This window comes from Falco rusticolus, chromosome 7, assembly GCF_015220075.1.
Source record: "Falco rusticolus isolate bFalRus1 chromosome 7, bFalRus1.pri, whole genome shotgun sequence".
NCBI classification, from domain to species: domain Eukaryota; kingdom Metazoa; phylum Chordata; class Aves; order Falconiformes; family Falconidae; genus Falco; species Falco rusticolus.
This window is the reverse complement of record NC_051193.1, coordinates 48,848,490-48,862,680: the sequence shown is the minus strand read 5'-3', so window position 1 is coordinate 48,862,680 and position 14,191 is coordinate 48,848,490. Positions and strand designations below refer to the sequence as shown.

General features: G+C 47.6%; 1 protein-coding gene across 2 annotated transcripts in view; it reads right to left on the bottom strand.

Annotated features, from left to right (window-relative positions):
* Positions 1 to 14,191, bottom strand: part of PAMR1 (peptidase domain containing associated with muscle regeneration 1) — a 59,462-nt gene that overhangs the window by 37,321 nt on the left and 7,950 nt on the right. For both annotated transcript variants that reach the window (XM_037395587.1, XM_037395589.1), the window contains exons 2-4: positions 9,177 to 9,353; positions 8,296 to 8,424; positions 1,886 to 2,000 (exon numbers count right to left, since the gene is read on the bottom strand). In XM_037395587.1, coding sequence (XP_037251484.1) covers positions 1,886 to 2,000; positions 8,296 to 8,424; positions 9,177 to 9,353 — 421 coding nt within the window. The remainder of the gene's footprint in view (positions 1 to 1,885; positions 2,001 to 8,295; positions 8,425 to 9,176; positions 9,354 to 14,191) is intronic.

The window sequence follows — 14,191 nt, the reverse complement described above, 5'->3', positions numbered from 1 at the left end:
ACCTTTTTTACTTTGAGGGTGACAGATCAATGGAACAAGCTACCCAGAAAGGCTGTGGAGTGTCCTTCTCTGGAGACATTCAAAACCTGCCTGTACACAATCCTGAGCAACCTGCTCTAGGTGAACCTGCTTTAGCAGGGGGGTTGGACTAGATGATCTCCAGAGGTCCCTTCCAACTCTGACTATTCTGTGAATCTGTGATTCTGTGATTCTGTGATAGACGCAGGGAGAAAGAAAAAAGCACTCTCTGCAGGATGCCCCTCATGTTAAAGTTTTGCATCTTCTGGTAATAGCAAAGGTAAACAGTGAACCGTACAGATCTCATGTGATGCATCTTCCTAGCATGTATGTGGGTGGCCCTCAGGGCCTGATTTCTCCAAAGAGTTGGTACATCTGTTAGTTTAGTTTACAGCATTCCCCATTCCTCTGCCTTGAAGCGGATGACAGTGTCCTTAGCTCAGCCACAGCAAGTACTGCTGTTTGATCTAGTGTCCTTTGCAAGAATAGCCTTTCCTCCTTTTCTTATACCTTGTGCCTGGTGCCACCTGCCTGTCAACTCTTTACCCAGAGATGGGTGCATTCACTAGTGATGTGCATACAGAGGATCCATTTCCACTCTCACACCCACCCCCATAAAAGTGAAGACAGGGTGAAACCAGTAGCTCTTGAAGCATGTTTTAAGACTTACAATTGACAAAGCCTTATTCAGAAACGTAAAAAATACCAGATTACCACCTCCCTGAGTTTGTGCAGTTCCAATCACACATGTAGCTAACATCTTTTAAAAACAAGGCAGGTACAGCTCATATCAGCTAAGGCTGATGCAAAGTTGTGTCATAAGAACACAAAACTCCTCCTCACAGTATTGCTGCCCTTTGTCTCCTACACACTTCTCCAGAGTCAAGAGGTTCCAATGCTATCCAGGCAATAATTGCAGCTGCTCAAAACTACACAATAGGCTTGCACTTGCAGGTCTGGAAAAAAGGGCATTCATGTGGGAATGCCACAAGCTCTTCCTTTCTATTTAATCATCTTCCTTTTATTAAATATTAAGTCTATCTTTAAACATATAGAAAGAAATCTGTGTCTCTTGGTTCTTTTGCCTAGCCTCCAAAGTCAGTGAAATATTGATGTGAAGGCTTCAGCTACTGTTTTTGCTATATTAGTGAGTTTTGAATACAATCCCCTGCCAAGCTTCCTGCTGCACGTGAGCTACACACATGTGAAAACAGTATTAATTACCCCAACTAGGGGCTCTTCTGCACTAGGCAGAACACCCAATCAAGAACTGTGAGTTTGAATCAGCAGGGGCGTGATAACAGGTCTAAGCATACGTAGGTCAGAGGAGACTTGGAGAACTAATGACATCCTTCAGACACAGGAATGGTAAAAGGAAAAACTGAGGCTGGTGGAGGACAGGGCTGGTAAAATGAGTGAAAGGAAAATAAGAGAGGGAGAATGTAGGCTAAATGCAAGGCAGGACCCATTGGCAACTATCTCCTAGCATGAGATGTCATATCAAAATATTTCTACAGCTTTTCTTCAAAGCATGTCTTAGCCTGGTAGACTCTTCAGAAAATGTTGGGTGCTTTCGTTTCAAGGTCTTGAAGACACCTCTAGAGAGATACATTGTGCCCAGTATCTGAGAAACACTCCTTAGAAACCAGCTGTCCTAAATTGGAATTGAAGGCACAGCACTAATGATTTGTGCAGTGGCTGCCCATCACAAGCTAAACCGGGGAAAGAGCTGAGGTAGTAAATGCAAAGTGGTGGCACTACCTTCATTAACCCAGGGCTTCCTGCTGTTGACCCTCGTTGACTTTTGGTTATTCATGCCCCAATGTCCACCTGAAACCAGTGCTGGCGAAAAGTCAGTATGACCTACCTTAATTCAATGTTAAATCCAGCTTGAACGTGAATAGTCCATTCGCATCGTGCATTCAGTGGGTAACCCTCCAGCAAGATCTGACCTCTAGAAGCCCGAAGAACCTGCCCACACCCTGGGGAGCAAAAGAAGTAAAAAAATACGTGTGAAGGACCTTCAAGATGCATTTGAAGAAAATACATGTAGAAATAACACCACAATGAGAAGACAGGGTGACTTAGGAAGATACACACTTTTTTACACAGCAGAATATAAAATAATGGGACAGCCACACAATGGCTATGAAGGATTATGACTCTGTAAGAGTATTGTCTAGGTGAAGAGCACCCCTATAAAAATTTTAGTTGATCACTTCTCCCTGGTTTTCAATGCAGCCCCACAAAACCATTTCTTACAGCTTTTGTCCCACTCTTGATTAGCCCACCCACCCACCTGGCTGACATTACATCTCAGAACAGTTTTGATAGATCTCATGTTGACCTGTGCAATCACTGAAACTGAGGAAGCTGGTTGGCAAGTGCCAGAGGTATGATGAACACTTGAATTAGCTCAAGGCAGAGAAACAATGAGAGGAGGAGCTGTTGCACCCAACATCATAGTTTCAAGTCCTTCACAAGCAGGCTTTTGGAGGAAAAACAGCTGATGTACTGCTACAGCAGACATCTGTTTGTCCTCAGGATTCATCACATCATCTTTATATGTTAATGCCACCATGACATTGGAGACATAACCATCACAGCTCCTCCGCCAATGGCTCAATGTAACACACATATAATATACATCCCTCACCCTTCTCTCAGGTTCATTCTTATCTTTCCTCTCCTCCTGTCCCCCTCTGCCTATGTCACTCTCAACTTTTCACCATACTATGAAATGTACTTCATATCAACAACTATCCAATCAACAGAATAAGATGAAGTACTCCCGTCATTTGTGCCCAGTCTGAGAAAAACACTGGAGGACAATGACCTGAACAAACAACAGACAAGGTCACACACTGAGGAAGCAACATCTTCTCATGGCTATCCTGCAGCTGTCCCTAGGCAGCTGTCCAGGGGTAGTTGTCTTAATTCCTCATCATGAATGCTGAACATTTTTAGTCCAGAGAATTCTCTCACTTTAAGTAACCTCTTCCTTTCCCCCAGCTATAAAATACAGCTAATGGTATTTTCCTCTGCGGAAGAAGGAAAGTCTTTTAGTGATTTTTGTAGAGCCTTCTGTGGTCTGTAAACGCAAGTGATAGCAAAATGTGCAGCTAAATCATGCACCAAACAGAGCTAATTTCTCAGTTTCTGTTTTCCTGGCTACGTGGAGTCTTGCACATGGCTACATTCCCTGGTAAGCCTTCTGTTGCTTTGCTGGGGGATGAGGCTGTATCTGTAAACCAGAAATTGCAATTGAGTCTAACAGCATCACTGAACCAGGGGACTCTGACAGGCTGTATACCACAGATAACGAGGGTAAGTAAAAAGACAGGTGACCCAAAAGACCTCTGCAGCAACTCTCACTTCTTTTTACCTCTTTAGTCTAACAGAAAGCCCTGCTCCTTCCATCTTTTTCCAAAGAGGAATCCTAAACTTTTAACCAGTAACACAGGATGATTGTATCCTACTGAAATGGTGGGGTTTAACACTTGCCTCTGGGCCCTTCCTTCCTTTGGGAAAAGAGGGTGACAGTGACCTGATTTGGTGAAGTACCAAGCATCTGCAGTTCCCATTGATCTTAGTGTCTGGAAATCAGTCCTGCTGCATCTGATCTATGGGGAAATGTGAAAACTGCAGGTCAATTACTCCTCTTTCTTCTTAAGAAAGTATTGCTCAAATGAAATACGCTTTTCATTTACCCTTGGTTACCCTTAATTAAGCAGAACCCAAGGAAACAGAAATGCTACTCAGAAGAGTTCCTCAAAAGTGTTTCATCCTCCTCTGTGGCTTGCTTAGTTCCCTCTGTAAAAGGCAAGGATTAATGACTGTGCCCAGCAACCACATTAGGATTCAGTGAGTACAGCAGGATCTGCTGTGATACACATGATAATGCTCCTTCCCACAGCAAGAAACAGGACCTTGTGCTGCTGTTGGCTACTGCCTCAAAAACAACCTGAGACAAAGCTGCTAGAAATCTTCAAATGGTTTGACAGGGGGCTTGGACCACCTCAAAGAAAGTTTCTCTTTCGTCCCGAAGGGCTTTTGAGTTTCCAATGCCTTTAACAAAGGAAAGCCAAAGAACTGGTGCAAAGAGATACTTGTATGCATGGCATACTAAACGCACTTTTCTGTTTGCAGTGGTACAGCCTGAACTCTCTGAACATTGGTGCCAAGGAAGTAGGTTTGTCCAGCAAAGCAGGTGGTCCAGAGGCTAAAGAGGAGCCATTCAGTGACTGCCTCCAAAAGAATGTTCTCAGATTTGTTACCGCCCTTCTCCACATGGAGCACCTTTGCGATCACATCAGATCTGTGCTCTTGTATCTCCAGCCCTTCCAGCAGAAGTTAGGCTGACTCCTCAGATCAACAGTTCAATCATCTGTTGATCAAAAGAAGTCTTTTCTCTTCCCATTCTGAATCTGCGGGAGACCTGGAAAGCTCTCAAAAATAATTTACATCTTAAACACAAATGCTGGCAAATTCTGCCTCATTTACAAAAAAATAATCCACTTTGGCGGAGCATCAACATCCTTGTTCCGTTCCTATTCCTCAAAAAAAGGCAGCTTTCAGGGCCTCAGTAAGATTTCCTCTAAAGCTTGTTACTAACAGAAAAGAAAACAATTCAGGAGACCTCTGAGTTGTAGCCCACGGAGACCCGTGGGTTGATGGAGGGAGAGGTCCTGAGGAGACCTCTGGTAAGAACTCAGTATCTGCTGTTTGAGTGTTACAGCATCGACATGCGGCTCCTTCAAAGGTCAAGAGGACTGAACAGAGGAGAATGAGAGTAGAAACCTTACTGGTATTCAGGAACAGGCTGATACAGGAAGGCAGCTGTCACTTGTCGTGCCTTGTTGCTACCTGATGCTTGCTGGTCACCAGTATTAGCTGAAACACTAATGTTCACAAAATCTTTAAAACTACAAGTACTGTTGTTGACCACGAGACCACATTTGGACAGCGAGGCTGAGGACAGCTGTCAGATAACACGACTTTCTCACCTGCTTTTGATGGAGCATGTGTTCTTAAGTGACGTGGCAATCGGAGGCTGACAAAGGCTGTTAAAGAGTACAGGGTACAGATGAAAGGGTCCTGCGGGGTCATTTTTTTTTTCCTGGTTTTAGATTCTGATACACCTTTTTGGGCACGACAGTTCCAATCCAATAAACAGTCCCATTGGGTCATGTCCCAGTATCCAAGTAGTTCTCTTCAGTGTGGCTTTTCCTAGTAACATTCCTTTGGACTACCCTACACCATTTCTCTTTTTACCAAATGATCTGGTGTCCTCTGGCTGTTTTTCAGCCACGTCCACGGGTTCAGCTCTGCCACCAGACAGTACAAACCCCATGGCCCCACCGGCCAGGCCAACCGACTTCTTCCTTGCCACGGTCCCCCCCGGCACATCACCACTATTGCCGGCATTTGCCAGGCGTGGCTCCCAGGGGCTCACCCTGCCCCCGCGGCTGCGGGCAGCCCCCCGGCTGCCGGCACCAGCCCACGGAGCCGCGTGGGCACCCCGAGGACCCCGCGGGCAGGCCTTGCAGCTCCCCTTGGGGGAACCGGGCACCGCCCCACCGCTGCCCCCGCCCCCCGCTCCCCCCCCCCCCCCCGGTGCGGTATTAAATCGGCGCTTATCGTGCCCGCAGACTGCACTGCCGCCGCAGGCTCCCCCGCGGTCCCGGCTCGCCCTGCCCCGCGCCCACCCGTGCGGCCCCCCTCCCGCGGCGGGCAGGCCCAGCGCCGGGACCCCGCGCGCCACCTAGCGCCCACGCGGCGGCGCTGCCGCCTGAGGCGGGGGGGGGGACCCGGCGCGGCGGGGGGCGGAGCGGCGGGGGCTGCGCTGCGGGGGCGGGGGGCGCCGGGGCGGGACGGGCCCGGCACGGCTTCTTAGGGCGGTCCGGTGGCGAAGGGATGGAGCTGGAGGGTTGCTTTCTTGCCGCTGCGACGCTTGCCCGGTGACGGCGGAGCCCGTCCGAGCCGCTCGCCGTTTTGGCCGGCCCCGGGGCCGGCGCTCCGTGGCAGCGCCTGCGGCGCCCCGCGAGAGGGAGACAAAGCCCGGCGCTCCCAGGGCGGCGGCGGAGAGTCCGCCCGGAGCCCCGCCGGGTGCCCGGGGGCTACCCGCCCCTCCGGCGGTCCCGCCGCACTGGTGCGTGCTCTGGGCAACCGCCCTAAAGGGGGGGGGGGGGGGAGGTCGTCGGCTCGGGGGCAAGGCAGGCGCGGGCCGCGCTGGGCGGAGGAGGTGACATCAGGGGAAGAAGCTTCAGCTGGGGATCCCTGGCAAGGGCGGCTCTGCCAGCAGGAGCCCACCTCTCTGGCCACTGCGGCAGTGCTGCACCCGTGGCTGCCGTCCTGGTGTGGGGTGAAGCTTTGCGTGCAGCTTGTGTGCACGACTGGCGTGGCCAGGGCAGGTCCCGTGGGCTGTCCGTGTGTGCTGGCAGAGGGCACTGGCACCCGCAATATACGATGGAGTAGGTGGATCACATCCCCCGGTTACTGTGGTTGCTCTCCCTTGGATTCCCAGGATTTACCGGCACTCTGCTGCTGGCGAGGCGCCAGGGCAGACTGCAAAGTTCCAGATGTGATCCTGTGCGGGTACCTCCTTAGCTCTCCAAAATACATCGTTAACACAGCACATCCACTGCTCCAGCAGTCAGTGCATGCTGCTATTCGAAGGCTACTTACTGGCTGCCCTCCAGACACAAAGCCACATAGCCTGTGAACCTGGCATGGTTTTAGGCTGCTTGCCGGACATGCAGCCTCCATGTGCTTGAGCCTACCGTCAAGGCTGAAAGTGAGATAGTTGTGAGAGCCAAAGCAGGGGAGCTCAGGACTGTGCTGGTATCACAGCTGCCCCCTGTGCTCCTCTTTAAGAGTGGAAGAGGCAATAGTGCTGTCTGGCTATCCTACCCCGCCTCTGAGGTGCTGCAGAACCGTATAGTAGAGACTGTATCCTCTGTGTCACACTGCTTCCCTCAAAAGAACAACTAGTAGGGAAAAACACTGTAAGACAAAGCTCTGCAAAATTTCTGTATTGCAAAAGTGTCCAAATAGGCTGCAGTATGAGGCTGTATTTGCTTTAAAACACAAGTAGGTGGAGCAGGCCAAAATATACTGTAGGCAACCAATCTACCTAGGCAGAGGGAGGAAGGATTAGATGAACTAATGATTCTTTCTCAGCTCTGCTCTTATAAAAAGTACCAGGGGAGCTCTAGCATCGACCCAGAGCAAAAGTGCTATCAGAAACCACACCATAAATTGCAAGGGACTCAGTTTATCAACCTCTGAAGCACCAAGGTTGAGTTAGCTGTGTTACTGAGGCATGTCAGTTTCCCATGTTCTGCTCTTTGAAGCAATGGTTTGATTTTGTTTGCTTTCACCTCCAGAACGGTCATGGGATGTGTTGGGAAAGCAGGTTCAGTGGTTGCTTTAAAATCAATAAATAAGAGGAGACAAGACTAAGGTGTCTAGAATAATGGGCAGAACAGAGTAGGAAAAGAAGTGAAACGTAAACAGAGAGACAGTCAAGAAAAATTGAAATTGAAATTCTTCACCAGTGAGAAACTGGTAAAGGAAACACTAGTCTTAAACTGTATCCAATTAGTTTATGGATTTCCTTATTGCAAGATAGCATTGGGACCAACAGCTTAGCAAAGTTCAACAAGCAGGAGCTTTTATACACAGTCAGGAACAAAACCTTCAGATATCGCTATCAGAGCCTGAAACGCTCTTGGTCCATCACAGCGCTGTTAGCAGTTGCAAATACTTTTCCAGAGCTGCCTTGGAGCGTTTTGGAGCTGTGCAAAGGATGGAAGGAGCACTGGGGCTTCCTCAGGGCTGGTTCTGCAGCCCAGGGGTTGAAGGAGGACAAAGGAGAAGCTCCTTGATATAGTGGTTGCCCTTGTAAATGTTTATGCTTTGCTGAAGGCCTCTGGGGAACAAGTTATGCTGAAGTATGTCCAAGAAATGCAGAGAACAGAAGATTTCCAGAGTCACAGTAGTTAAAGTTTTAAAATAAACCAAAACAAACCACAAGTTTAGTAGGGTTGTAACCTCCTGTGACTTGTGGCCCAGGCCAGTCCCTAGCAAATGAGCACTGAGAGAGAAGTTTTCGCCACTGTAGATCTGCTTATTGCCTGATTGTGTTTCCCCTCTCTTGCCTGTGCCCTTTGCCAGAGTCATGCGCAGGAATAGCTGGAAAGGCACAGCATGGCTTTGGCTCCATCCCACCACTCCCTGCCCCTGACATGCCACCCTGCCATGTAGGACACTTACTCATGCAGTCCCCTCCATACCAGCCAGCTCTGCACTCTGCACAGTACGTCCCCTTGATGTAGAAGTCGTCAAGTGTTCCTCCCCAGGAGCCATTGCGGCAGGACTTGCAGTTCTCAAAAATGGTACAGCCTGAAAGAAGAGCCACTGCATTAGAGGAAGGTCAAGGTGCATTCTCCTGCGGGGAGAGGAACAGTGTCTCTCTATTTTCCACAAAAAATGTCAATTACATTAGTGACTGGTGCAGTGTTGGCAGCTTCCGCGCTGTGAACCGTACCCAACCTCCACTCCAAGCCCTAGGCAGCTCAGACTCTGAGATTTGGAACCAAACCCCCTGTCTGATTTGCCCAAACCTCTAAATCTCATTGCTCCAACTGTAAATGCCTCTCTCAGGAGTCTGAATGTGGATGCTGGTGCTGCTCAGGCCCAGCCCAAGGGATTGTGATGTCTTCTAACCTGGTCCTGTCTCTTCCTGCTCTCACCTTTCACTTTGTCCTTTCCTCCTTGCTAACTGAATTACCAATTTGTCTCTCATTTCTTGCTTTGGGGACGTAAATCATCCCAGAGCACCTACAAAACACTCCTGTTGTGAAGCCAGCTGCGACATCATCCTTTGGTAGCTCCCAAGACTGCCCAAGACACCCTAACTACAACAGTGCTGTAGGTTTTTTTCTGGCAGCAATGCTACTTGCTGTGGAGGCACCTTGCCAAGTGTCTTGCTGCTGTCAGCAGAGGGGCAGAGGGGGTTCCAGATGAGATGCAGGGCAATTCCATGCCCCAGTGAGATGTACCTGCCCTTTCCACTGCCCTGCCCAGCAGCTACCATGACATGCTAAAGCCTTGGACAAAGATCTGGTGTAAACGCAGTGTGACCCTAAACATACCGGGGTGGATTAAGCAGGAGTCACACTCATTCTCCTCGTTCCTGCAGCAGGGAATGGTGTAGCCCACTTTTTCTTTCCGTCCCGGGCAGACGCACTCGATCTGGTCGTATTCACAGCACTCCCGACACATGATATTCCACTCGGCGCCTGGGCAGTTTTCATTGATCACTGTGTACTCTGCAAGCAGGGAACAGAGAAGGACACACATGGAAATAATCTGTTATCTGCCAAGGACTGACAGGATCTCTTATTCAGCCATTTGTCAGATCATGTATGGCATGAGGCTGGCCAAAGTTCTTTGGCCCAGTAAATCCCAAACTATGTGGTAACATGCGGCTGAAACATCAGCTCGGTTTGGGTGTCTAAGGAACACATGGACAGTTTTGCAGTGCCAGCCAGAGGAGGCAAACAGACCAGAGGGAAGAAATATGTTTGCTTCAGTCTTTCTCTCTGCGAGGCCTTCCCACTTCTGTGGTAAGAAAACCAGTTTTAAAAAAAATACAGAGGATGACGTGACATGAGAAAGACTTCTTCAGATTGCAGGACTGATTTACGACCTTATAGTATAGATTATTTAAACTATAGTAGCATGTTTTTGTGGTATTTCCACTTGTGAATTTGCTACTCTTGAAGACTAGGGTGTCCACCAGGAAAGGCCAATTTTGAGGCTGGATTTTAGCCAGTTTCACTCCCTCCTTTCACTCAGAAGCACACGGTGTTACACTTGGCTTCACTGCCAAAGGAAACAAGATTTTTCATTATTTTTAAAGGTTCATTTTGTATGGGATTTCTAATATGTAAACATTATTAATAATATTTAGCATAACCTCATATGATGATATTTAAGCTGTGTTGGAAGTGCCCTTTTAGACCTCAGACTGTGACTCTGGACTGCCACAGTAATTGCAGATCTCATCTTGCTCCACCAGTGTGCCATCTTAATTCTACAAATTGAAATCTAATTGAGTGCACTGTGCTGTCAGTGTGTCTTCTAACCAGCTGACAGACCTGATGACTGCTTTCATGGAGTTTGATGGTAAAGAGAGAGAGAGTAGACTAGAAAGATGAAACTTGAAGGAATCATGAGACTCTCTTTCTTCTTCCCTCTCTCATCCCCTTTTTTCTTTTTTCATTGTGGTTAGGTACCATCCTTTTTCCTTTTGTTTTCAACTCAGTAACAGGGCTGCCTTGTCATTGCAACAAGCCATACATCTCTAAGATGCAGCACCCCTGTTCATGCCTGTACCTGTCTTCTCACAGTGCTGTTTGTTGTTTCATTGTGCCTCATAACCTAATTACCATGTCTGCTGGAGCTCCCTGCCACTGAACCTTGCTGCTCTGTCTCGGTTGATTCTCCATGGCCTCATGAAGCCTGGTTCCTGGAAGATTATCGTTTCCCCTGATGATATTTACTGGCTCTATTAAAAAGGGACCACCAAACTGTTTCTTCTTTTTTTTTTTCCTTTGGCTGGGAAATGAAATTCAGCCCTTTGTGCTCCTCAGAACTGAGTATTTCCCTTGTGCCTGATGTACCAACTGGGGAGAGTCTACCACCACTCAGTTTGGAAACCAGGCTGCTGTTTGTTTTGTGCTGAAACCTTTCTACTCTCCCTCCCCACCCCCTTAATAATTCCAAAAAGAAAAAGAAATCTGCTTTTGTCATTCAATAAGGTTCAGTAATTTTTTATTCCAATTACAAATTCTTGTATCAAAATAACCTTAGTGTTTAGCAGTTATAAAGCCTTTTGCCTGTAGAACTCAACATGCTTTACAAAGTCCTTTTTCCAGATGGAAAAATGAAGCACAAGGGAGGTAAAGTGACTTTGCTCAAGGTCCCAGAGAAAAACAATAGCAGAGACAGGAATTAAACTTATGCCTTCTAATTCCCAGAACAGCAGTCAATCAACCTGGGCAAGCTGGGTCTTCTTAACCTATGGCTATTATTCTCTTTTAATGAAGCCATTTATCTGTGAACTGTATCTGATTCTGATTCCAGAGCAAATTGATTGCATGTGTCTAATTATCTTATTAGAACTGGCACTCACTTTGATACATCTCACCATACATGACTGAAAATAGCTGTATCTGTGGTGTATGGGGGTCAGTCCCACTTCTTGTTTAAGAAGGACTCCCCAAAGTCTAAGAAATAAATAACTACCTAACACTCAGGAGCTTTTGCAAAGCTTCCTTCAGATTCTCCTGTTTCCCAGCTCAAACTACAAACCTAATTTCTCTCAAGATACTAAAGCTTATTACTAAAGCTTATTAATAAAATGGCTATATTTGGGTTGCAGCTGTAAAACGCCCAAGAGAAACTGCTATCTGTAAAGTGATCCAGATGTTCACAGGCAAAGTTGCACTGGGGTGACTATGGCATAGAATCATAGAATCATTTAGGTTGGAAAAGACCTTTAAGACCATCTAATCCAACCATTAACCCAGGACTGTCAAGTACATCCCTAAACCATGTCCCTAAGCACCACATCTATGTGTTCTTTAAACACCTCCAGGGATGGTGATTCCACCACCTCCCTGGGCAGCCTGTTCCAATGCCTGACCACGGTTTCGGTGAAGAAATATTTCCTAACACCCAGTGTAAAGCTCCTCTGCTGCAACTGGAGGCTATTTCCTCTTGTCCTGTCCCTTGTTATCTGGGAGAAGAGACCTGCCCCCACTTGCCTACAGCCTCCTTTCAGGTAACTGGTAAGGTCCCCCCTGAGACTCCTCTCGGCTGAACAACCCCAGTTCCCTCAGCCACTCCTCACAAGACTTGTGCTCCAGACCCTTCACCAGCTCCATTGCCCTTCTCTGGACACGCTCCAGCACCTCAATGTCCCTCTTGCAGTGAGGGGCCCAAACCTGAACACGGTATTTGAGGTGCAGCCCCACCAGTGCCGAGTACAGGGGGACAACCACTTCCCTAGTCCTGCTGGCCACGCTGTTTCGGATACAAGCCAGGATGCTGTTGGCCTTCTTGGCCACCTGGGCACACTGCTGGCTGATGTTCAGCTGGCTGTCATGTCTCCATCCTTGCAGGAATTCAAAACCTGGCCAAGATAAGGCTGCAAGCAACACAACGTAACTTCTGATTTAGCACTTCCCTGAGAGATCAGATGACCTCCAAAAGCCCCTTTCAACCTAAATTACTGTGTGCTTCCAGAAAATATTACACGTGTTTGTATGTGTGTAGAGAGTGTATGTGTGTGCATATGCATATTTATTTTTTTTATGTAGAGCTTGTGTACACAACAGGGCAAAAAAGCAGATGCCACACTTACTCTTGGTGAACCAAATGGGTGTATTTGTAGCATAAATAGAGTTTAAAGTAGTATTTAGTGTTAAGATGGAAGCAGCAGATCTTGACCCTTAAAGAATTGTAAAAATAAATTTGCTGCCACCTAGAAAAAACTATTTGCTCACTTCTTGCCCTTGTCTCAGCTGGGACAACGAGAATAGACTCTTGATTTACTGATAATTTAATTCCTTTTCAGCTTCTCAGGTACTGCAGTTTGGGCAACATATATAGCCTTGACAAGGACATTTATGGATCTGAGATTTTTTATAAGTGATCATTTCTAGGATTTTCTTCACAGAAATAATGAAATCCATTATTCTGAAGTTTTGTAGAAGCTATTCTTCAAATAATTTTGTGTGAAGACTTTATGCACCTTTTTAATAACAGTAGGATCTGTTTTGTTTTGCATAAGTATCTCCAGGCTACTGAACAAAAGGCAAAGGAAACCTTTCCCTCATATATTTCAAAGGGAGCTGCACAGACCCGCTAGTGTGTGTAATGAATGTTGGGTTGGTTGTGTTGCTGAGCTCAGCCTGGGCTCCAGGGAGGAAGAGGCATAACCCCACTCCCTCTTGTGTGTTTGGGGAATGGTAACCACCGGCAGCTCCCCACACCCACACAAGGCCATTGTTACCCCAAAACAGAAGAAAATGAGGCAGAGAAGAGCAGGGGGAGATTTATTAACTGAGTAAAATACTGGAAGCCAGGCCTTGGCCAGTGGTGGCAGAGATAATTGTGGGGTGCTTTGTGGGCCTGCCTTTGATAATCTTCCAAAGCAGGCATTCTGGCTTGCAGGCAGTGGCTGCATCTCCCAGCATCAAACACAGTCCAGAAAGTGGCTTGACCTGATTTTGGGAGAAGCAGGAAGAAGCTGCTTGACAACCCATGCAAAATATTTAGCTGAAAAGAACAAACAACTCTCTGGACAGGCAAGTAAACAGTGGATTAATTTATGGGATTTTAATGATGGAAGAAAAACCCATTAAATCCAAACATAAACAGCACATAGGGAAGCAGCTCAAGGCTGTGGAAAACAAGCAAGAAATGGCTGTGTTGGGACAGCACGTGAACCTCTGGGGAAGGTGCCAGAGGGAAGACCTGCTTGGCTCGGGAGCCTGGCAGAGCACAACACAATATTTTGCCTGATGCTTGGAGTCCAGCCTGGGGGACAAGTGAGGTGGGAGATGAGCCCTGAGGCATACACAAGGTGGCTGGTAATCCTCATGTGTTTCCAGATTTGAAATGGAGCCTTGTATTGACATCTGCACCTAGCAAGACTGGCTAGTCCATATAGCATATTTCAGAACTTAAAGGCTGTCAGTGGTCAATTTTGTAAGACAGCGGTAGAGGGGGATGTTCCCAATGTCCTCCCTGTCAGTCTGAGGCCTTGGTAACAGCAACAGGAGTTCATCACAGTGATGCTGCCATCTCCCCTGCTCTCCAGTGTTGAGCCAGGGCTTTGGAGGAGCAAAAGGCTCCTCACTCTGGAGACTTCCCCACTAACAGCTGGGTCCTGAGCTTCCTCCTTGAAACCCTGTATGTGTGTGATGAGCCACAGCAAGCAGAAGATGCAGCAGGACCATGTGGAGGGGTGGGCTGCCTGATCCTGCTCTGAGCCAGCACTGGGAGCTGAGCTGCTGAAAAGCAGATGAAGAGCACCTACAGAAGAGCTGGCAACAAATGAAACATACAGCCAATTTGCTGAGTAGTTTAATGCTTA